The sequence below is a fragment of the Rattus norvegicus genome, chromosome 1 (genome assembly GCF_021556685.1).
Source record: "Rattus norvegicus strain SHRSP/BbbUtx chromosome 1, alternate assembly SHRSP_T2T, whole genome shotgun sequence".
Taxonomy (NCBI): domain Eukaryota; kingdom Metazoa; phylum Chordata; class Mammalia; order Rodentia; family Muridae; genus Rattus; species Rattus norvegicus.
In genome coordinates, this window is record NC_141534.1 from 123780592 (window position 1) to 123805645 (window position 25054).

Sequence of the window (25054 nt, forward strand, 5' to 3'; positions counted from 1 at the left end):
ATGCTGAAAACTCAAAGAAATACCTGTGTTTTTAAACAATTTTCAATTTCTATTATAAAAGTAAGAAGTGATTGTTGATATTATTAAAGCATCCTTCTGTGAGCTTTGGGTTTTAGAATTATTGCTTTGGACACATAAAGCCAACTTGTTAGTGAAAAAACCAGTGCTAAGGATCCACAACTTTGTGCTGACCACAAGACAGGTTCTGCTTTCTAAATTAAATTAAGATAATCCTGCTCAGTAATGATGGAAGCTTGTCTCTTAGGTGATTCTAAATCTCATCAGGTTGAAAAAGAAAATAACCATCTCAATATTATTTAAGAATAAAAACCTGTATAAGATGTATGCAGTAATCTTTACTATGATATTCTGTGGATAGATATCATGGCTTTGTAATTTCTGCATTTGATTTCAGTTAGAGAATTGGAAATATTATTTTTGAAACTTATAAAAAATTTGTATGTCCTAATACGATATCTGTTTAATGAAGGGGACTAAGAGACGAGTACAATGGTTACTTAACATGGGCAGTTAGAAGAATTGTTGCAATATTGAATTAATAGATCATAAAATTGACCCAAATGATACATGGAACGCTATCAGGGAATAAAAAAAAATGTGTACCTATTGTTTTTGTTTTTCTTGGGAGGACTCTAATTATGCTCAGTGTTCCATGTTCCCTTTTTTCATAGCAGAGAATTCTAGTGTACATGGGATAATCTTTTAACTCATGTCTCTTGAGCTCTTCATTGTATCTGAATATTGGAGTCCTCTCTTCTCCCTCCTTGCCTTTACATACTTTCTTCTTTTGATCATCCTTTCTTTATTTCTGGAACTTTGAGAAAGAGGCTCATTCTGTAGCCTAGGCTGTCCAAACAATTGTAGTGGTCAGTTTGCTTATATCTCCTGAAGGATATGATTACAGATGTGAGGAAATAAACCATGAGAGCTATTTTTAATTCTCTTCTATTTACACATTACTTATATTCTTTGTCTTTTTATTGGATAGTTTATGTATTTATATTTCAAATATTATTCACTTTCCTGGTTCCCTTCTCTTCCATCGCCCATCCCAATGCTTCTATGGGGATGCTCACCCTCCCCCCAGCCCTCTCACACCTCAAAACACTGGCATTCCACTACACTAGGGAAAAGTGCCCTCAGAGGACCAAGGAATCCTTGCTGTCATTGCAAGATAATTCTATCCTCTGCTACACGGGCAGCTAAAATCATGGGTCCCCAAGTTGGTGGTTTAGTCTGAGGAAACTCTGGGTTGTCTGGTTGGTTGTTGTTCTTCCTACGTGGTTTCAAACCCTATCAGCTCCTTCAGTCCTTTCTCTAATGCCTTCAGTGGGGTCCCTGCTTAGTCTGATGGTTAGCCACAAGAATATTAATTTGTATAGGCAAGGCTCTGGCAGAACCTCTCAGGAGACTTTCACATCAGGCTCCTGTCCACAAGCTTCTCTTGGCCACAGCAGTAGTGACTGGGTTCCGTGGATGCATATGGGATGGATCCACAGGCTGGGCAGTATCTGCATGGCCTTTCCCTCATTCCCTGCTCCCTTAATATCATTGTATTCCCTACCATGAGTATTGGGTCCCCCCTTCTAAGAAGGACTGATGCATCCAAATTTTTGTCTTCCTTCATCTTGAGTTTCATATGGTATATTAACTGTATCTTGGATATTCTGGAACTTGGGTAAATATCCACTTACCATTGAGTGCATATCATTTATGTTCTTTTGTGAGTAGGTTACCATACTCCAGATAACATTTTCTAGTTCCATTCATTTGCTTATGAATTTCATGAAGTTATTTTTAATATCTGAGCAGTACACCATTGTGCAAATGTAACATGGTTTCTGTATCCATTCCTCTGTTGAGCAACATTGGGTTCTTTCCAGCTTCTGGTATTATAAATAAAGCTGCTAGGAGCATAGTAGAGCATTTGTCTTTATTATATACTGGCGCACCTTTGGGTATTAGCTCTGGAGTGTTATCGTTGGAACCACATTTTGAACTGTGTCCAATTTTCTAAGTAATTGCCAGATTGATTTCCAATGTCGTTTTAACATCTTACAGTCACACCGGCAATGGATGAGTTTTTCTCCTTCTCCACATCCTTGCTTGCATTTGCTGTCACCTGAGTTATTGATCTCAGTCATTATGATTTGTATAATGTGGAATTTCAGCATCATTTGATTACCATTTCCCTGATGACTAAGGATGTTGAACATTTATGTAGGAGCTTCTAAACCACTTGAGATTCCCAAGTTAAGTACTCTTTGTTTAGCTCTCTACCTCATTTTTAAGTGGATTATTTCAAATTATTATTATATTAAATGAATAATTATTATTTTAAATAGGATTATTGAGTCTAATGTCTTGGTTAATGTATATTTTCAATATTAACCTTGTATTAGATGTCCAGTTGCTGAAGAACTTTTCCCAATCTATGGGTTGCAGTTTTGTCCAGTTTATAATTCCCTTTGCTTTCTCTCAAGGTCCTATTTATAAATTCTTTATCTTAGAATATGAGCCATTGTTGTTCCTTTGTTCGAAGTACTTCCTTTTCTTCAAAAGGGAAGAATCAAGCAAAAATATGAAGCAATAAAATGAAACATCACCATCGTTTATACTTCAATCTATTAATATTTGTGATCCACTTACTATTTTGTGATATCTTTTAAGGCAATCGGTAAAGTTTTCTATCTCGGAATACTACAGAACCTGTACAGCTAGTATTTTAATATAGATAGATATGGCTATTTCCTCACCATGGTGGCTGCTGATTGTTCTGGTTGTCCTATTATTCTTGCATCCCCCAAATACTGGGGTACATTGCAGCAACTGGGTTTTAACATTTAACAATAACCTCTTCTTGCATGTCTTCAGGAAATCTATCCATACCACCCCCGCAGCTCCCCAGTGACAAGCCTCAGTGGGTTTCCATGAAGTCTCCATGCCTTCATAAAATGTTACTACCTAAATACTTACTACCTCATCATTTTTTGAACAAAGTTTCATGCTGAACCCCAAAGCATCACTTCCCAGAGACATTACCTCTTTGATTTTGGACTTTTCTGTATTACAACTGATTCATTATTAAGAGCAAAATGGCCAGCATTCACTGCCAACATACCAAGGGTTTCAAATTAGTGGCTTCAGTATTGAAATTTGTGAATTGAAAATTTCTCTAGTACATCCAGGAAACAAAGTTTATCTCATGTGGAAAGGGAATTCTGGAGGATTCAGGCTAAGAGACTGAGTAAGAACTACAATGCATTCCTCTTTATCTCTGCTTTTATATTTAATGCAGGGAAAAAGAAATTAGAGATATAAATAGACATAGAGAGATACAGAGAAAGAAGATGAGAGAGACAGAGATAAAGGAGAGACAGGGAGAAAGATTCTAGACAAGATGAGCCTGAAGAAACTGTAGATTCTGAAGCTGTTAGCCACTAGAGTAATTAGATCAGCTGAGAAGATATTACTAAAAAATCAGCCCAAAATAGGCACTGTGAATCAATACTCCATGTTACCACTCTTCTCTTCCTGGTTTCCAGGTGCCCCTCTGATATAAAGCAGAAAATTACTCTGAGGAAACAAGGCTGATTAATAGAGATTATGACAGTCCACAGAGGTGATCAAGAGCTAGAGGTACAAATATAAAGCACAGAGGTCAGTGCACCTTATTGTTTCAAATATGCTGGTGAGGATGTACTGAGAAATGTATTCTGGTAACAATAAAAATGGCAAACATATTTTTGTTCAAGGCATATGAAATTAACATAATGCCCAAATACAAATCCAATAGCAGGAATTGTTTTTTGCTTGATTGCAAGGAAATTGAATGGCATACAAGTGATTGAATCAGGGCCATGCCTGAGAAATATTCCCCTGGATTTAGGGAATGTCTATTGTTCAGGATATCTAGTACATAATATGGACACAATAAATTCAGTATGAAGGAAGGAGAGGCTGAATTAGTTCATCCAAAGGAATTAAATCACTGGTGTTTGAATCACTCACTCTTGATGAAAAGATTTGTTCCTAGTTCTATTGTAACATGCTAGGCCATATTTAGTTGATATGTCTCAAGGAAACTCGCCTTTTTTTGAAGGTTATTTTGGAGAAGTATAGTTGGATGACAGTAAAGATATGGGAAACGACTTGATGAAGAGGAAAGAGGATACACTCTACAGGGTATTTAATGAATGAGAAAATAATTTTAAAACAAATAATAGAAAATCCTGAATGTAGAACAACAGAAATTTAATACTGCTAACACTCAAGATCAAGATTTCAAAATTTTGCTTTAAGCCCATATATTTTATAAGTATATATGCAATGAAAAAGACACCTTAGAAACCGAGTTATGTTTATCCTATAAAACATAATTATCTTACCAGCTACTGGGAGGAAAAGAGGAGAGGAAAGGAAAAATTGGGACAGGATGAGGTATACGAGGAGATCAGGATGATTTGCAGAATGTCAGGAAATTGAACAAATGTGTAGAGCAGTGGGGGATGGGGATCTGTAGGTAGCCACCAGAAAGTCCCAGATGCCGGAAAAGCAAGAGGTTTCCAGGACTCAAAGGGGGCGAGATTAGCTAAACTGTCCAACAAAGGGAGGAAGAAACTGCAGAGTCTAAATCCAGAGGTTAAGCAAGGCCCCAGTTGGGGGATGGGTTCACTCACTCATCTTCAAATTTTAAACCAGATATGCTACTGTCTAGAGGAAATACATGGACAAAGTGTGGAGCAAAGCCTGAAGGAAAGGCCATGCAGTATCTGACCCTGCTGGTGATCCATTGCATATACAGATATCAAACCCAGACACTATAGCTGATTTCAAGAAGTGCTTGTTGACAGGAACCTGATAGAGATGTCTCTTGAGAGGTTCTGCCAGAGACTGACAAATACAGAGGCATATGCCTCCGCCCAACAATTGAATGAGCAATGGGATTCCAAATGAGGAATAGGGAAAGTATTGAAGGAGGTGAAGAAGCTTGCAACCTCCTAGGAAGAACAAAAATCTCAACCAACCAGAGCCCCCCCCCCCGGGGGGGCTCCCAGGGTCTATACCACAAACCAAAGTTATGCACTGAGGGACTCATGGCTCTAGCCACATTTTGAGTAGAGGGTGGCTTTATCTAGCATCAATGGGAGGAGAGACACTTGGTCCTGTGAAGGCTAGATGCCCCAGTGTAGGGGAATGCCAGGACAGAGAGGTAGAAGTGGGTGAGTCAATGGAAGAACACCCTCATAGAAGCAGTGGTACATGTAATGGGACAGGGTTTTGCAGAGGGGAATCCTAGAAATGAGTTAACGTTTGAAATCCAAATAAATAAAATATCCAAAAATGAATGAGTAAAAATAAGAAATTTACATAGGAAAAGTTGAACATCGACAAGAAAAATAAATAGAAAAATTTTTGTGCTGAGATACATATTGAAGACGTTAATAAGCAATAAGCCCATGAGGAGCAATTAAAGAGTTGTATATTTAAAGAGGAAAAGCTTTATCCTACATGCAAAACAAAAGAAACTTCAAGAGGAATGGGCCGCTTTCATGTTGACTTCTCAGCATTTTCTGCATTCAGTAGGAAATAGGACAACTGTTTTATTTTCAGAAAGACCCACCACACAATGAAAAAGAGCTAATTAGTGAGTGCTAATGAAACCTAGTACGAGTGCTGTGACAATCTAAAAGAGTTAATGGTTATCATTAAAGGACTTATCTTCAATTACTGTTGCCAGAAATACTGCCCCATCCTTGTTGGCTGTGTGTTGCCACTTTCACATCTTCAAGACTTCACCTAATAAAGTCCTTTTAGTTCTATAAAAGGTAGTGTAACTGATATGAAGAATATTTGCAAGAGTACACCATACAAAATGAAAAATAAATATTGCACACATAATAACGGTCAATTAATTAATTAAACTTTTAAATTTTTACTATGTATGTAATTATGGTAAAGTATTTCTCTTTTTCCATTATTTCTCTCAGGCAGCCTCAGAGGATTTTCATTGATCTTTAACAAATGTGATGACTTGTGTATAATGTGATGTGGCAGAAAACAGGGTACTGTGTCATTCTTTCTACGTCTCTGAAGAAGAGTGTACATTAGATGCCCCTAGTAGAAATTAAAGCATAGGTTTCAACTTTGAGATCATCCTTTAAATCCTTTAAGAAAAATGTTATATTGTATCCTTGGGTACCACTGTGTTCTGACAGGCCCAAGGTTGGATCCAGCTCAAGCGGAGGCCCCAAGACCATACAAAATTACTGAGGCATTGGGGCATTCACAAAAATGGACCAATCATGACTGCCCTTCATTAGACCCAACAAGCAGCTGAAAGAGTCAGATACTGATATGTGCACCCAACCAATGAACCATGACCTCTCTGATTGAATTAAGGAAAAGCAGGAGGAAGCTAAGGAGGAGAGCAACCATGTAGGAGGACAAGCGGTCTTAGATAACCTGGACCCTTGTGATCTCACAAACACTGGATCATACCCAGGCTGCATATACCGGCTGAAATGAGGCCTCCAACACATATAGAGCGAGGGACTCCTGTGTCTGGGTTCAGTCAGAGAAGGTGCACCTAATCCTCCTGAGACTAGAGGCCCCAGGAAGTTTAGAGTTCTGGTGGGTTGGGTAGGGTTGGGACATCCTCTTGAAATTGGAGGCAGGGTAGGGAGGAAATATGGGATGTGGAACTCTCAGGGGCGTGTGTGGACAAGGAAGGGAATATAACTTGGAATGTAAAAAACAAAAAAACAACAACAAAAAACAAAACAAAGAAAAAAACCCCAAACTTTTATAGAATTTTCCATCTTCTTCTTTTGTTGAAAGCCAGATGGCTTTGTGAGCACAGATGTAAAAATTCTTTCAGTCATACCTTGGCTTGAGATTTTTAAGGGCAAATGTAATATTTGTCTAAGATCTATGAGTACCAAAGGGACTTTCTTCCATGAGAATACATTTTTAATGACAATTTCATTTGTAGTAGGCTGAATTAACTATTATCATATGTTTATTTTCTTTTCCCAATTAAATGTCTGCTTCATATTTTCTTATCCCTACCCATGAACTAAATGTTTCTTAAATTTATTAACATATTTGTATTCATATCTGGATGGCTTTTTTATACTGATGAAACCACAAAATTGTGTGCGTGTTTGTGTGTGTGTTTCTGTGTGTGTGTGTGTGTGTGTGTGTGTGTGTGTGTGTGTGTGTTGAAATAGATTAATATACTCATTTAAAGTATGTTTCAATGGTTTAGTGTACTCTATTTGCTATGGTTTGTCTCTGAATACTAATCTTTCCATTGTCTTCTGTATCCCAATTTCCATGCCTTTTACTCACTTATCCTTTTGGTATACAAAGACAAATTTTTTCCTCTAATTACCCATAATTAATCATTCAAATGCTGTTTTCATTAAGGAAAAGTTCACCATCCTTAGTAATCACAAATATGCACATTGTAATCTTGTTGAAATTTTATTTTTCATTAATCGGGATCGTGAAGAGCACACATGCTAACTAGGATGATGAGTAATAAGAAATCTCACCCACTGCTGGTGAAAAAAACACACTTTTACTGCCACATTGGAAATCAGTTTGGTTTCCTGGGAATGATTTACCTCAAGTTCCATGTGTACCATTGTTGATTATAAATTGATGGGATTCCATATCATATTATAGACATACTTACTAGTTCCTATTCATTGCGGCTATAGTCCTATTAGTTATAAATAGGAAATAGCCTACCTTTCCATAGTGGAGAAATTGATAAAATATATGGTATATTACAAAATGAAATATTACTAGGCTATTAAAAATGAAGTAATGGATCTCATAGTTAAATGGATGGAACAACAACAACAGCAAACGTCATTGTGAGTTATCCAGAACCTTAAAGACAAAACAGTCTGTATAGTTTATATTTGGATGTTTTAGGACTTGACAACAGCATACAAGAATTAGGATGGAGGGAAGGATTTTGTGACAATTGAGAAATAATATGAATAATTATTGTGATAATTTGGAATGACATTGGAATGCAGCAATTAAATGGAGATTGGGGAATGAAGAAGACACTGTGAAATACTAAGGGGGACAGCTAAAACTTTGAGTCAGATCAGTTCTTAATATATAACATAAATAAAATGTCTAAAGGAAATAAAAAATAATGGGAGAGAATGACCGAATTAGACATCTCTTCCCACCAAATGAATTCTCCAACCCCATGTATTGGCTCTATCTACTATATTTTTTTTGGCCAATGTGTCCTCATTGTAATACTCCAATCACTTCAAACTATTGCCTAAGCTACTGAATGCTCCATACAACTCATGATAGCTCTACTGTTGAAGACAACACCTACATTTTTTGAACATAGAGAAGACAAACAGGTGCCTAACTAAAACCTTTACCTCCTGAATAGTGTTGCTGGTTCTGAAATGTGTTTGGCATGGTTACGGAGGGAAAACTTAAACACCAACCCACCTCTATACTACTTGACCTACCACAGTCAGCTGCCTACAGGATACACTGCTGCAATAGTGGCACCATCAATGGAGTAAACAATACTATCTGACTGGATTTGAGACATACACAATGAGACAGAACACATTTCTACCTTTGTGCTCATGACAAAACACTGGAGTTTAAGGATTAAAGCAGGTATTATTGTTTGCTATAGAAATGTAGGTACAAAATGATTCCTAATAACATTCTTTTTTGCCCATATGTCAATATACTGCTCTCCTATTAACACAAAGCTAGCATATACAATAGATGGAGCCAGTTATAGAGAACCATATCTCCACAACATGCAGAGCAAATGACCTTGGATCATACTATCATAAATGAGTCAATGCCATCTAATCTTTTCCTTCATAGCTCAGGAAAGTTTTGTAGAAGGCATGGAAGAAATATTGTAAAGCACAGTGGTGCTGGGAGGAATGCAAGCAAGTTAATAATGTCCAGATACAACAGGACTGATACACATATTGACTCATATAAATCAGGAAGCCATGCCTAGGTTCTGCACAGGTTTGCAGGTCAAAATTATTTTGATAGCCGAGTAATATTCCATTTTGTAGATGTACCACATTTTTGTATCCATTCCTCATTTGAAAGGCATCTGGGTTCTTTCCAGCTTCTGGCTATTATAAATAAGGCTGCTAAGAACATAGTGGAGCATGAACTGAATAATATCATCCTGTGTGAGGTAACCCAATCACAGAAAAACACACATAGTATGCACTCATTGATAAGTGGCTATTAGCCCAAATGCTCGAATTACTCTAGATGCACAGAACACATGAAACTCAAGACGGATGATCAAAATGTGAATGCTTCACTCCTTCTTTAAAAGGGGAAAAAGAATACCCTCGGCAGGGAATAGGGAAGCAAAGATTAAAACAAAGGCAGGAGGAACAACCATTCAGAGCCTGCCCCACATCTGGCCCATACATATGTCCTGTTATTTGAATCAAAACCTGTAGCCAAACAGAACATAGGCCAGAAGGGAAAGGCAAATGTTATTACTCTGCTAAATGAACACTGTATTAATCTAAGTCCTAATGACTTATCCTTAGACCCATAGTTTACTGTATTTTTCAACCCTCTTGAGAGAAGACTCGTCTGCTGTCACATCATGCCTAACAGAGATCAATAGCTGTTCAAGATTCACGAAACAAGAGAATGCTCAATTCCAGTCACTAAATAAAAAGTCTATATCTTGTCTCCTTTCCAAGCTTCAGGATTCATTGTGGAAGACAGGCTGGTAGAGTTATAACTATTATAGACAGTAAAGGAATAAAGTCAGCTTTCTTCAATATTGTGGCTACTGCTGAATAGTACACACTTACTTCAGCGTAAGATACTCAGAGATTTATTCTCTCTCTCTCTCCCTCTCTCTCTCTCTCTCGCTCTCTCTCTCTCTCTCTCTCTCTCTCTCTCTCTCTCTCTCTCTCTGTGTGTGTGTGTGTGTGTGTGTGTGTGTGTGTGTGTGTGTGTGTGTGTACCATGACCACATGTAAAGGTCACAGAAAAATTTGGAGAGTCAGTTCACTACATGTGCATGTGTATATATTCTAGGGAGCAAACTCAAATTGTCAGGCTTAAACAGCAATCACCTTTGTCTGAATTGCCAGGGTGGCAGGATGCCTAGGCATTCCCCACCTGCTCAGAAGGGGAGAGGAAGAATAGGGGAAAGTTTGTGGGAGGGGTGGTGATTTGGGAGGGGGACAATGAGCACAATCTAAAGGGAAGAATTAAAATATAAAATTAAGTTTTAAAAAGTTAAAAATTATTTTCATATATATATATATGTATATATATGTATATATATGATCTTGTAATAAATATACACATCAGGAAACTCATAATATCATGGGTCTGTATTTCATTGGAGGGAGTTTTTAAAAACCAATCGTATAAATATGAAGGGAAACTAGTGACAGACTAATTGTATTAATAAGGCTTTTACTTCTGTGAACAGAAACCATGAGCAATGCAACTCTTACAAAGATCACATTGAACTATGGCCGACTTATAGGTTCAGAGGTTCAGTTTATTACCTTCAAGGTAGAAGCACAGCAGTTTTAAGGCAGACATGGGGCTGTAAGAGTTGAGAGTTACACTTATATTATGAAGGCAGCAAGTAGAAGATTGGATCCCAGATAGCTAATATGTGGTTATTAAAGACCACACACACAGGAACACACCTACTCCAACAAAACTACATCACCAAATAGTCCAACTAGCTGGGCCAACCATATACAAACCACTGAACTACATTGTGCTGCTAGTAGAAGCTGAGATGTGAGGAGTGAATGTGAGGAAGGATAAATATCCCTAAAGTCGTTTTGAGAAAGGCATATGGAATCAAGCTTCTGTAAGAGGGGCTTCTCTACACAAATATTTATATGAACTTTTTTCAAATAATGTTAACTAGTAATAAGACAATGGTTTCTCCACAGGACACTATAGTCAGACAAGTACATTGTCCAGTGCCAGATTGGGTTGTCTACTTTGAATTTACTTTCCAGAGAATTCGCATAAAGTCCATCCCATTACAAACCTTCTCGGTTACCATACAGAATTTGAGAGTAAGACCCTATTGCTTAGGTAAACACATGGTTAAGTCAAAGAACAGAGTGAATGTATCGAGCATTGACCAATAAGCTTGATTCTACTGTGTACCTTAGTGGATAGCTTTCATAGTACCAGAATATATGAAGCAGGCTACTGCAGAAGAAGTATAATCACCACTTCATCAAGCCTGGAAATACTTCCTGCCAATGAATACTTCTGATACAGTGATGAACTGCCTATCATGAGAATTACCAACATTTTTAGTTGAATTTGAGTCCCAAAATGAAACCCATAATTGGCACAGTTTTCTGCAGTAGGATCCTGCAACTAAACAGGGCCTTCATAGTACTTGCACATCTCCCACTATTACCATGCTAAGTCTTACTGATTTAAATCAATCCATAAGTCATAATCATACCAATAATTTAGTGTACACATGAAAATATTCAAAGAATCAAAAATCTGGCATACCCTTGTATAAAATGTATAGGCATAGTTTATTGTTTAAATGGGAAGGGAGGGATTTTTGTTTATATCAGTTAATAAATGCAATTTTCAGTTTTAGCACATATTGTATTTTCTGTGTAAAACTATGGGGAATGGAAATAATCATATACAAAATAGTTGATAGATTCCATAAACCTATTGGATGCTTCTGTCCATGGATTCATGGTTAATAAATGATTAAATTAGTGCATATCGAAGAAAGTACTATCATGATATACATTAATGCTTTTGTGAGCTTACATGAAGGAAGGATACCAGTAAAAGCAATGTGAGTAATGCATTATGATTCCGAATTGCTAGCACCAATATACTATGTAAATTTTATGATATTTCCTTTAACCATATGTGGGTTTTACTTGAAAAAAAGAGAGCTCAAATTTTTGAAATGCATAAAATAATATAGAAAAAAATTAATATTGAAATTAATCATTTTTTGGGCTCCAGTTTCTTTTTAAAAACTCTAAAATAGGAAAATTATTAACTTAGGTGCTATATAAATTTCAGTTTAATCTATGAGTTACTTTCTTGCGAGAGAGCAGTCTTAGGATTAAGTGCTCAAAATTTGAATTTTATAAACAATGCTTTAATCATCCACTTGTGATATATGGATGATTTTGGAAGTAGGTTTATAGTATGGAGAATCATTTCTCTGAGGAAAATAAAATTGTGAGAGAACTAAGGTTGAAAAAGTAAGAGGACTACTTCAAAAGCGGTCCTGTAGCTAAATAAAAATTAAATTTCAGACAATGTCTATAAGCTTGTGAGATGCAGAAAATATTATGAGTATATTTGTAATACTTATTTCATCGTCATGTGTTTTCTAAAAATGTAAAATCTATTATTTTATAGTTGGCAATTGAGACCACTCGAAAATTTGGCTTTGAATGCTCTATAGGTCTTGACAAAAATATATACAAGAATTCTTGGTGAAAAGTTGTGACTGAAAAGGATGATTCCTTAGAACCCCAGGGATGGACAGAAGTTGGAAGACTTCTGATCACAAACGTATTATTTATTATTAGTGGAAAATATTTATTTCCTTAACTACCCTCTCTGATTTTGCAACCAAAATATTTTAGGAGTGTTCTGAAACAAGAATTTCTTAGTTCAGTTCATATATGATGTCAAAGAAAGAAATTCCACACTGGGACGTGGTAATTTGCCAGGCAATGGGAAAACTATATTTTACCTATGTCTTTACATATATATGATATCTAGTTCCATTTCTTTGGGGAGAAATTGATGCTTTGCTATCAAAAAATAACATTTGAGTAGTAAGTATGAATAGGGAACCATTTTAAAAATCCAAGGACTGAAAATGACTAAACATTTAGTAAAATTTAACAAAAATATATTACAAGGCCTGAAGGTAACATAAAAAAGTGAAAATCATTACTACTAGGCTGCAAAAATTCAGAATTGTGGTATAAGGTATAAGCTATAGGATATATATATATATATATCTGTATCCAAAGAGCACATCTGAGTAGTGGTTGACATTTACAGTCAGGGCGTCTCCCCATGGATCTCTTTGGGCCAGAATAAGCATGCATAGACTTATTTCAGTTAAGGGAATCATGTACTATCCAAAAGATTACATGATCCATCTGCTGTAAATATTTTCTTTTACACAGGTGAAGGAAAGTGTATCAAAGGCTGTGTATCAATCATATATATATATATACATATATATGTATATATATGTGTATATATATATATATATATATATATATATATATATGATTTCATGAAGAACTTGCTGACAGGAGGAGCCTGGTATGGCTGTTCCCTGAGCGATTCTATCAGGACCTAACCAAAATAGATTCATATAGAGTCAATCATCAGACTGAGACTTGGAGACACCAATGGAATACAAATATATATATATATATATATATATATATATATATATATATATATATATATATATATATGTTTGTAAGAGAGGAAGTAAATACTTTAGGAACAGGATTAATTTTATTCTAGAAAAAAATAACCTATAACAGATTAATAGAAAATTGCAGACAAAAAATCTTTAACATGGAAAGACAAGTTGAACTGATCAGTTTTAATAGTTTAATAGTGTGTTAGAGGTTGAAGCCTTTTTAGTGTAATCATCCTAGAAGGAGGCTTCAGTGGTTGCTTTAACAAGGAACTGATTTGTACTATATGCGGATGTGAAAAAAAAACTTTTAAGAATAAACTATCCTCATGGGTAGTTTTGAGGCATACATGCATTCAGAGGCAAACAGGACCCACCATTTGTGCTGAATGTTCTTATATCATACACTACATTTCCACAAAGTACAGACCCAGTGTTCTGGCCTTACTGAAAACAAGTATATGTCTTGGCAGTGATCTGAGAGTACTAATGGATATAACTGTGGGAAGAATCTGGATCTAGGGCTGTCAATAGCATTGCTACCTCCTTGGATTCTGAGGAAAATGATATGGTCATTCTTACATTGAAAAAATTTTTTCAAGTAACTTGTCATTAACCTTTTAATTCATCATTCTATTCATTTACACTTCAAATGATATCCCTTTTACCTGTTATCCCTCCACAACGCCCCATCCCATTCCTTCTCTCCCTATTCCCTTTGCCTCTATGAACATGCCTCTCTACCCTTTCATCCACTCCTGCCTCATCACTCTAGCATCATCCTGGGCGGGGTCTTAGGACTCCACAGAATCAAGGCCCTTTCCTCCTGTTGATGTTAGATATGGCCATCCTCTGCTACACAAGAATCTATAGCCACGTGATTCTCCAGGTATACTTCTTGGTTGGAGGTTTAGTCTCTGGTAGCTCTGGCTTGTCTTCTTAAATCATATTGTTCTTTCATTGCTGTTCCAATTGCCTTCAGCTCCTTCAGTCCTTCCCCTAGCTATCCCATTGGGGTCTCCAAGGCTCAGTCTGATGATTGGCTATATCTGCATCTATTTGGTTAGGTGGTGATAGAACCACTCAGGGAACAGCCATACCAGGCTCCTGTCAGCAAGTGCTTCTTGAAATCAGCAGAAGGGTTGGGGTTTGGTGTCTGCAGAAGGAACAGATTCCTTGATAGGGCAGTCTCTGAATGGCCTTGCCTTCAGGTTCTATTCCAATTTTGGGGCCCGTCTTTCCTTTTGTCAGGAACATTTCTAGATTAAAATTTTTGAGATTGGTGGGTGGCCCCATCCCTCTACTAGGGGTGGTGCCTATCTACTGCAGGTGGTATCTACAGGTTCTATCTCCCCTTTTGGGGGTACTTTTGCTAAAGTCATCCCTGTTTGGTCCTAGGAGCCTCTTGTTTCCTTGGTGACTGGGAATTTTTAGGAGATACCACCAGTTCTGCAGTCTCCACTACTAATTATTTCTATTCAGTTTCCTGACTTTCTGTATTTCTCTTCTATCGATCCCAATACCTGATCTTGTCCTGTCTTTTCCCCTTTCCCTCCTCTCTTCCTTCCAGGTCCCTCCCTTCCTCTATCTCCTGTGATTATTTTGTTCTCCCTTCTATGTAGGATTTATGCATCCACATTTTGGTCTTCTGTCTTCTTAACCCAGATATCACTCAACACTGTGTCCATAAACAATTGAAAGAATAATGAAAATATGGTACATTAACTCAATGAAATGAAACTCACTTCTTGAAATAATAAAATCATGGAACTCTTACTTAAGTGAATAGAACTAGGAAAAATCATCCTGAGTGAGAAAAATCATCCTGAGTGAGGTACTCAGAACCCAAAGAAAAATTTAGGATGTTTTCACTTAAAAATACTTCTTAGGTTTTGTTATTTTGTCTTTTTTTTTTTCAGAGTTGAGGACGGAATCCAGGGCCTTGCCTAGCAAGTGCTCTACAACTGAGCTAAATCCCCAACCACTAGGTTTTAATCCTTACAAATGCATGTAAGAATCTTTAAATCCTCAGTGGAAAGATATAGAGTGAGGAACTAGAAATTATAGAAGGTTTTCCTGAATAACTAAAAACATAATTAAATCTGGAGACATGTGGTGTAAGGTGGTAGTTGAATGGGAATATTAAATGCAGAAGTGGAGGAAAGTGGGGTAAGGGACACCAGAATCTGTGGACTCTCTGAAGAATGTTATAGAAATTACTACAGTAGAGGCTCCTTAATATTAACTATGTGAATGGAATATTCTTAAAACACATCATAAAATAATGGGGAGAGTAGAACCTAACTGCCATATCTCACTAGCAAAGCCATTCCAGTGTCATGTATGGGTTACATCTATTTGAGTTTTGATGACTGAGATCACACAGAAGCTCCCAAACAACTTACATTCCTACCCACATAATTGGTTGCTTTAGAAAAACTGATGACAGAACCATATTGATGAAACAACACTTACCTATCTCATTGAACATGAAGAAGTTAACCTGGTGACTAACTGGAGTATTCACCCCTTCCAGATAGTGTTCATGGATTGGAAAATTTATTCATACTTCCTGAGGAGAAAAGGAAAGGTGAACATAGCTGAAATCTTTCAATTTACAATGGTGGACTAGCTACAGTGTACACGAGTGCAATAGTTGTACAAATGTGATGAGAGTAACAATTACGTGAAAGGATTTAATGCCCAGTCCATGAGACACGATCCTGACATACCTCATATGTCCAAGAAAAGAGAAATAAGTAGATTGTGGACCAAGGGGCATATCAAACACCAGTTTTTCTGCAGAAGCAATGTACCAATTTAAAGAACCCTAAAGATATTCTGTCATTCCCTTTATAAGTATATTACTCAGCCATGATCACAGAAGCTGCAATCTGTTGTTGGTGGAAACAAAGGCAGAGACACATACCTGAACACTGTATAGAGATTAAGAGAAATTTGATAACTCAGTTGTAAATGCAAATTCTCTATTAATACTCTCCCTTCACCTCTCATGAATCTTTTTCTTGGGAGAAAACTGAGAGCACCTGGTAATGGAAAGAATGTAACAAAGAACCAATGTCTTTCAGATGTAACAGACATGACTAACTCACATATGATCTCACATAGAACATGACAGCATGATATGGTTTCCATAGAGTAAAGTGAATTGACTCCCACTACTGAGGGAAATAAATAAACATGATCTACCATCTCTAACCATGAAGCTATTTCCACTATAGAAAGGTTCCTAAAGGATAAATTAATTTAATATTGTGGAGTCTAATTGATTATAGAAATCGCACTTATGGAAGATTTTATTCAAAGCAGTAGACAGGCAAATCATATGAACTCAATTCTATTTTGACAATAATTTTATGAATCCTAATGCTGTATCTCTCAACATAAAAAAGCAGATATAATTGAACAAAAGAGAAAATGTGAAAGAGCCTCAGTGCGCTCCAGGAGATTTCATGATAAGGTCATGAGGTATACACACAATAAACATTCTTTGCTAGACACAGAGGATTCATCCTTGTGCTATCTAGGAATGTTTCCCTGGTGGTTATCTTTCATAATGCTCTAAAACACTATTCATGCTCCATTAAGAAAAAAAATAACGGTTTTCTTATCCATTAATAATCGTTATATGCTACAATAATGAATGGCCAGGTAAAATGCATTAACATCGCAAATGTACAAAGGTATTTTGTGCTTAACCAACCACATTATTAATTAGAAGTGAGGCCAGTTCTACAGGACAGAATTTTTGAATGATAGTACAATGATGATCAATAAACTCAGCCAAGGATTTTAAAGTCCCTAGTAAAGAACACACTGACATTGTTTTTCTAAATCATCATTTTGTCAAATTCCTTTTTAAATATTTCTGCTATGTCCTTTGGTATGTGTTGCTGATTATTTCCATAGATAACACTTTCATTACTAATGTTTTGTTGGCACAATGATACATATTTACATAAAGGACTGTGAATAAGCAACAGTCAGTACTCAGACATAGTTGGGGATTCTAAAAGTCCCCAGATGGGTAAAAGCTAGAGGACTGGAACAAATGCTATGGGATGTCTCTATAAATGGCACGGCTGTTGTAAACATGGCCTCCTAAAGTTAGGGTTACATGTGTGCCCCTCAAAAGACTGAGCAAATATTCAAGAATGGAAGAAGGAGGGCTTCTCAATATTCCAACCCTATATGCACACATCCTTACTGACATAAATGGCTACCAGAATAGCAAGTTTCCTGTTTCCTTAGAAATGTGGTCACTGGTAAGGATAAACAGAACATATTTCAGAGAAATAAAACAACATACAATAAAATCAGAGGGAGCATCCTGCTAAATGGTGATAAACTCAAAACATTTTTATTAAAATCAGGAACAAGAGAAGGAAGTTTATTCTTCCTGTCTTATTCAGCATAGTATTAGGAGACTCCTTTGAATATGATATGATTTTATGCATAAAAGTTCCAAAATGTGGCATCAGGAACCTGACAATTCTGATCCCTACATTCAGCAATGTAGCAGTATAAAAAATTTATGAAAATTCATGTCCTGAAATAACAAATACTTTGAGTAACATACTATAGAAACAATATCATTTATAAAACATTATATATCATATTGTTATATAATATATGTCATATACCATGTTATATAAAATATTACATATATATTACATATGTATATATTTGATTACCAATAATATTCATCACACAAATTATAAAATAGTGTTGTAAAACTAGATGGAGACAAAAAAGATTCCGTGTAAAATAAACCTGAATAATGATAAAAGTTCAGGCAGTATCTGCATGGCAGATTTCATATTATTCTATAACATAGCTGCAGTAACAAAAGTGTAATGAATGTTGCCACTCTGTTATATCTGTATTAATTAACACCTGTTTAGAAGCAAGAACCTTAGCAAACCCTCGGACTGCTCTTGACTTGGATCAACATAGTCTTGAATTTAAGATTTTTTAAATCTTAAACACAAACAACATTTTGAAATAAAAAACAAAATACACTGAATAAAAGAATAGGATAAGCCTTTGATAAAATCTGTGTCTCAAACCTAATATTAGTCTGCATTGTTGCCTCTGTACACATCTGAGAGCATTCAATTTAGTGTTTTTATGGCATACTTGAGTGTGTTAACAGTTGGGTCTCTGATTCTTGTGTCTGCTCATTTTCCTTCTGTTGGATTGCCTTGTCCACCTTCAATATGCTCTTACTATATCTTATTATATTTCATTTTATTTATGTTTGGTTGTTATCCCTTGAGTGTTCTTTTCCTCATGAGAGACAGAAAGGGAAGTGATCTGGAAGGGAGGGGAGGTGGTTAGAAACTGGGAAGGGTTAAAAAGAGGAAAAATGTAATCATGATATAAAAAAATAAATAAGAATGGAAATGAAAACCTGGACAAAAATCAATTTTCAATTAAAATATCCCATTTTATAAAGAAAAACAAAATACAATTCCAAAAAAGACCAGAAATAATACAAACAGAAACAAAAGCAAAAACACCCTTGTGGCTTTATCTGATGGAAGATGGCCAAACTCTCCAGCAAACAAACCACCCAAAAAAGCCCAAAACCAAATCTGCATTCTGTTTTGCATATCTTATAAAATTCATCCGTATCAGAGGATGAAAGCAAAGTATAGACTACATATCCAAAGAAAGTTATTTCCAATCCACCAGTTTATTGCTGAATCTGGGCAAAATTTCAAAAGACACTAAAGCATTGTCATAACATTGAAATTGGATCACCTTATGTGATCACAGAAGAAAATGGTTTATCATTCTGTATTACTCTATGCATTGTATTTCATGTGAGTATGTTTGTAAGTATATAAGTATATATATATATATATATATATATATATATATATATATATATATATATATATATGTTTCCACATGCCTGAAGTACACACACCCAAATTCTTACAGCCATTTTGAAACACTTATCCTTTATTGTAACTAACATTACATCAAAACTCATTCTTACCTGATACCCTTTAACTATTCAGAAAATGGAGGTGCAAACCACTTGATCTATTGTGTGCTTTCCCTCTGATGATAATCTGTATGGTAACTTTCAAGTGTTTTTAATTCCTCAAATCTTTCAGTCTATGGCAGATGCCCAGATACCACTGTAACTTCATTTATGGATGTAATTTTTATGCAAAATCCATTTATGAACTTAAATTCCTTTTTATTATTCTGACTGCCATTACTCCCACACACCAATAATCCACAATACTGTCAGCTCTTTGAAGTGCTAATATTCACCCTGTAAGAGAACTGAGCTGAAGTGACAGGGCAGACTGACAGCTCAAGGGGAGGGGCACTGGGGCAAACACAACACAGGACAGGACAAAGGAAGCCAGGTCCTGATCTGATAGGTTTGTGATCTGACTATTCAGAGTCAAAGGCTTGAGATGTATAGAATAATCTACTATTCCAACCAATTTGCCATATTTAGTGTGAAAAAATCACGTCTATGAAATAAATTATGGGGATATGAGGGAGCTGACCTTGTTTGCTGCATTGCCTTGCTGACCAGTCCTAGGGTGCTTTGACAGGCATCTTTGTCTGCCTCTTCTCTGAACAGGATCTGCTGCATTACTTAAGTAATCACACTGTCCTCTGCCCCCGTTCTGTGCTAGTGAGCTAGCATAACCCTCCAATCACGCATGTGTGCATGGTTCCAGGCTGTAGAGATTCAAAATCTTTTCGAAAGCTAATGACACAAGGCAGGTTGCAATGAGCTTTAAGTTGTCCTATTGCTAGTATGAAAGTGGGGGGACTTCATAAACCCCTGTATAAATTGGTCAGGGATAAATTCAAGGTGATTTTTGAGCAATGATGCCTATAGGATATTGAATTATATTCACATTTAGATCTCTATACAAAGGAAAGAAAGAGTGCTTAGGAAAAATGTAACAAAATTAGAGAATGTACGAAACCACTAGATACTTGTAATATCAGGAGAAATCACTAAAGAATAAAAGATACTACTTCAATAATATTCTGCATTAGTCAGATTTTGCTTGATAAGGTGGATTTTTAGAGGATCTGATGTGCTCATGTAAATGAAGCACTTGCCATTAACATAATGTTTGTTATTTACTAAAAGCATTGGTTTGTGATTGAATGATGATTTTTTCTTCTGTTTTAAAAATTGTTACTTTGATATATTTACTTTTTTGTTTGATTGCCTTTTAAAGAGGTGCTTACGTGTTCAATTTAGCTGGAATGGAAATTCACTTGATGAGAGGGCTGTCTTTTAATTCAGAGATTTATTGACTTCTGACTTGTAAGTGCTACATGTAAACACACATGTCACCACAGTTAGCTATATTTTAATGTTAATTATGTGTACATGTATACATTCTCTCTGTCTCTATCACTGAGACTCTGTCTCTCTATTTTTAAGCCCGAACTTGTGTCTGTGTGCGTGTGTGCGTGTGTCTTTCTCTGTATGTCTTTCTGTCTGTCTCTGCTCTGACACACACTCTCTCTCTCTCTCTCTCTCTCTCTCTCTCTCTCTCTCTGTGTGTGTGTGTGTGTGTGTGTGTGTGCGTGTGTGTGTGTGTGTATGCATATGTGTAGAGGTATTAGGTACTAAAGGCTGTATATGTATCAAGATATGCAGTTACATGTAATTTGAGATTCCTGACATGAGTTCTGAGAAATAATTTTGCAGAGCAGTATTACTTTTTATAAGAAGAAGCATCACACAACATCACTATGCAACTTTAAACCTTGGTGATTCTGATGCCCAATGAATATGAACATGGAGTACAAACATAAATGTAGAGTAGCTCCTGAATGTTAATGATTCTACAATTATTTATGTTTCAATAAAGGTAAATTATATTGACTTAATAATATCCTTTTCTGCAAGACAAAGTGTAACTGGGAAAGAGAAATGCATCAGGAATTACAGAATGTGCTTCAAATTTGGACAATCAGCCCTGTGTCTGACAATCAAGGAAGGAAATTATTTGCAAAAACAACAAGGTGACTTTGAATGCATACTGGAATACTCAGCTTCCTATTCTATAGCATTACTTTCAGAAGCTATCCCTGTGTGGCGAACTTTACTTCAATATAGGACTGAGCAGATAAGGATGGCAATATATTAATACATATCATATTGAGAGAAGGAATGACCACTCTTATACAGGCTGGGCTACTGCAGATCAGATCCTCTGAATCTTCTGTCAATGCTGGAGATGTTTAAAACTTGCTGCAAAGATTATTCTGCAATCTTGATTTTAAAGATACCTTTCAAAGATTGATTCCTAATATTAAAAATCCTGTGAAATTACAATGCCGTAGTATTGTATTTATTAAAATTGTCAGAGGATACTTGGTAACAAGTACACAATTATAGTAATTTACTATATAGAGAGGCAATGTTTGCATCAATAGCTTTTTTTCGGGACAGGAAGATGCTGTGCAGAATACACTGGATTTACATGTACAGTGTTCCGTCTTAATCTGCCAGCTATTGGGTTAAAAATAATGGTTTTTATGTAAGGGATAATGGCAACGATAATGTATGGTTTTCTAAACAAGAAAAGGAATCCTAAATGTTTTTACATTTTATACATGTACTGTGTGTCAATGTGTGATCAGGACACTGAAAACACTGAAAGAAATCCCTGTATTTCATCATATTGTTGTGTGTTTGTTTGTTTGTTTTTACTGGATTTTTTATTTATATTTCAAATGTTATTCACTTTCCCAGTTTCATAGACATAAGCCAGCTATCCCATCTTCCTTCCTTCCTTCTGTAAGGGTGTTCTCATCTCCACCAAGTCCCTCCTGCCTTCCGTCCAACATTCCCCTACTGTGAGAGTCCACATTGGCAGGACCAAGGGCTTCCCCTTCCGCTGGTGCCAAAACAAGTCTATTCATAGCTACCTATGCAGTTGCAGCCCTGCATCAGTCCATGTATAGTCTTTAAGTAGTGGTTTAGTCCCTGGGAGCTCTGTTTTTTTGCCATGGTTGTTCTTATGGCGTTCCAAGCCTCTTAAGTTCTTTCAGTCCTTTATTTCCTCCAACGGGGGGCCTTCATTTGCTGCTCCAAACTCTGCCTCCATATCCCCACCTATGAATATTCTTGTTTCCCCTTTTATGAAGGAGTGAAGAAAAAACTCACATTTTATGAGCTTTTCATTTTCTCTGATTAGTGGAGTCCTCCTTTTATCTTCTTCCTCCTTGTTCTCCTCTGAATCCTCCTCTTTTTCTCCTTTATTTTATTTCTAGTTTTGTTCATATTCTGTTTAATTTTTGGAATTTGTGAGACAGTGTCACATTCTGTAGAGTAAGTTGGGCAAAAATATGAAGTAAATATTTTGCTTCTATTTCTTCAATGATATGATTAATATGTAAATCAATATATCTTGAATGCTTTAATTTGATTTGTAAATGTGAATTTGACTTTGATAATCAATTACTTTTATAATTTTTTGTTTTGTGAAAAAGTCCAGTCATGTTGGCACATGCCCTTATATCTAACAATTTAGAGTCATAGGAAGAGAGTCTACTATGAGTATACTTACTGCCAGAATTACATATTAGGATTTGTAACAAAAACAAAAATATATTAATAAAATTCAAATTGTACTATAGTAGCAAAAATTATTTCTTCTCTTTCTGTATTTCTAGTGGTAAGCAGCAGGTTGCTGAATTAGCAGCTTATATCTCAAACCACAGAGAAGAAGCAGAGAGACTTCTCTCAAAACCTTCCACAAACAATCATCAACTAGGAGTCAACTGTTTAAAAATTAGAAACTAATCGTTGACATCTCATTGAAACCACTGCATTCTACTCCTTGTCACCACAGTCTTACAACCAATTTATAATAAAAGTATACTATACAAATTTAAAAGACTCCATTATTTTTCATAGAATGAACCATGTTTAAAAGCTTAAAGTGTCATTGAGCTTCAAGTCAATACTTTCAATGTTACTCCTGTAAAATCAAAATATAGTTACATATTTTAGCATACAAGCACATAAATCATATATAATTTTTTCTCTAAAATGATTTCAGGCTGTTCTGATTAATGGTTAGGATGACCTTCAGCATCATATTATTCTGTCCCTACCTCCTGGCTGCTGTTGTTCCTTGTGTGTATAGTATATCTGCATCTGTGATGAAGGTCATTCAAATCTGTTTATGTTAGGCAAATATTTTACCAAAGGTTGAATATCAAACATATCTGTCCTTGGAATTAAAAACCCAATAGCATTTCCATTTTCAAGTCTTTCACAATCCAAATTCTCTATAAAACTCTAACATCTCATTTTGAAAAGGGGGCTCCTTTAAAAATGTACTTTCTAACCTCCAGAGAGAAGAAGCAATCAACGACGTGAATAGAGAAAAATCAAACCACAATCGTGTTAATACCTCAACATCTTATTACCTGTGATCCACTTATATTTTCTGGTATATTTGAAAGGGTCTGAGCAACATCACCATCACCATCATCATCATCACCATCATCATCATCATCATCATCATCATCATCATCATCATCATCATTATCATCATCAACAACAACATCATCAACAACAGCAATAACAACAACAACAATAACAACCACCTCATTGTGAGTTATCCAGAAGGTTAAAGACAAATACAGAATGGATCTGCTTATATTTTGATATTTTAAGCCCTGACAATGGCATACAAGAATTAGGCAGGAGGAAAGGATTTTATGAGGGTAGAGAAACAATATAAATAATTATGGGGCATATTTGGGGGATACATTGGAATGTAGCAAATAAATGGAGATGGGGGAATGAAAAGGAGAGAGTGGAATAGTAAGAGGATCAGCTATAAGTAGGAGTCAGATCACTTCTTAATATATAACATAAATAAAAAAAAGGATATTTAAAAAGTTGGAGAGAATGACAGAAATAGACATCTCTTCCCACCAAATGAAATCTCCGACCCCATGTATTGGCTCTATCTACTATATTTTTGGCCAATGTGTCCTCATTGTAATACTCCAATCACTTCAAGCTATTGCCTAAGCTACTGATTGCTGCATAAGGCTGATGATGGCTCTATTGTTGAAAACAACACCTACATTTCTTTTGAACATAGAGAAGACAAACAGGTGCCTAACTAAATCATTTACCTTTTGAATAGTGTTGCTGGTACTGAAATGTGTTTGGCAGGGTTATTGAGGGAAAACTTAAACACCAACCCACCTCTATACTATTTGACCTACCACACTCAGCTGCGTACAGGATACAATGCTGCAATTGTGGCACCTTCAAGGGAGTAAGCAACCACTATATGACTGGATTTGAGACATACAGAGTGAGATAGTACACATTTCTACCATTGTTCTCATGACAAAATACTGGGGTTTCAGGCTTAAAGCAGGTATTGTTGTATGCTATGCAAATGTAGATGCAAAATGATTCCTAACAATATTCTGTTATGCCCATATATCAGTATATTGCTCTATTGTCATCACAAAAGCTAGCATATATAATAG

The 25054-nt window shown here is 36.0% G+C and overlaps 1 protein-coding gene across 4 annotated transcripts in view; it reads right to left on the minus strand.

Moving 5' to 3' along the window:
* LOC148007681 (uncharacterized) overlaps nt 1–25054 on the minus strand; it is a 164355-nt gene that overhangs the window by 81657 nt on the left and 57644 nt on the right. For 3 of the 4 annotated variants that reach the window (XR_015646556.1, XR_015646559.1, XM_087600968.1), the window contains one exon: nt 15980–16076. Coding sequence is in view for 1 of the 4 variants with exons in the window: in XM_087600968.1 (XP_087457094.1) it covers nt 15980–15995 (16 nt within the window). In the remaining 3 variants the exon portion in view is untranslated. Of the gene's footprint in view, nt 1–15979; nt 16137–25054 lie in introns of those variants that run through there. The other variant, XR_015646545.1, reaches the window with a different exon arrangement.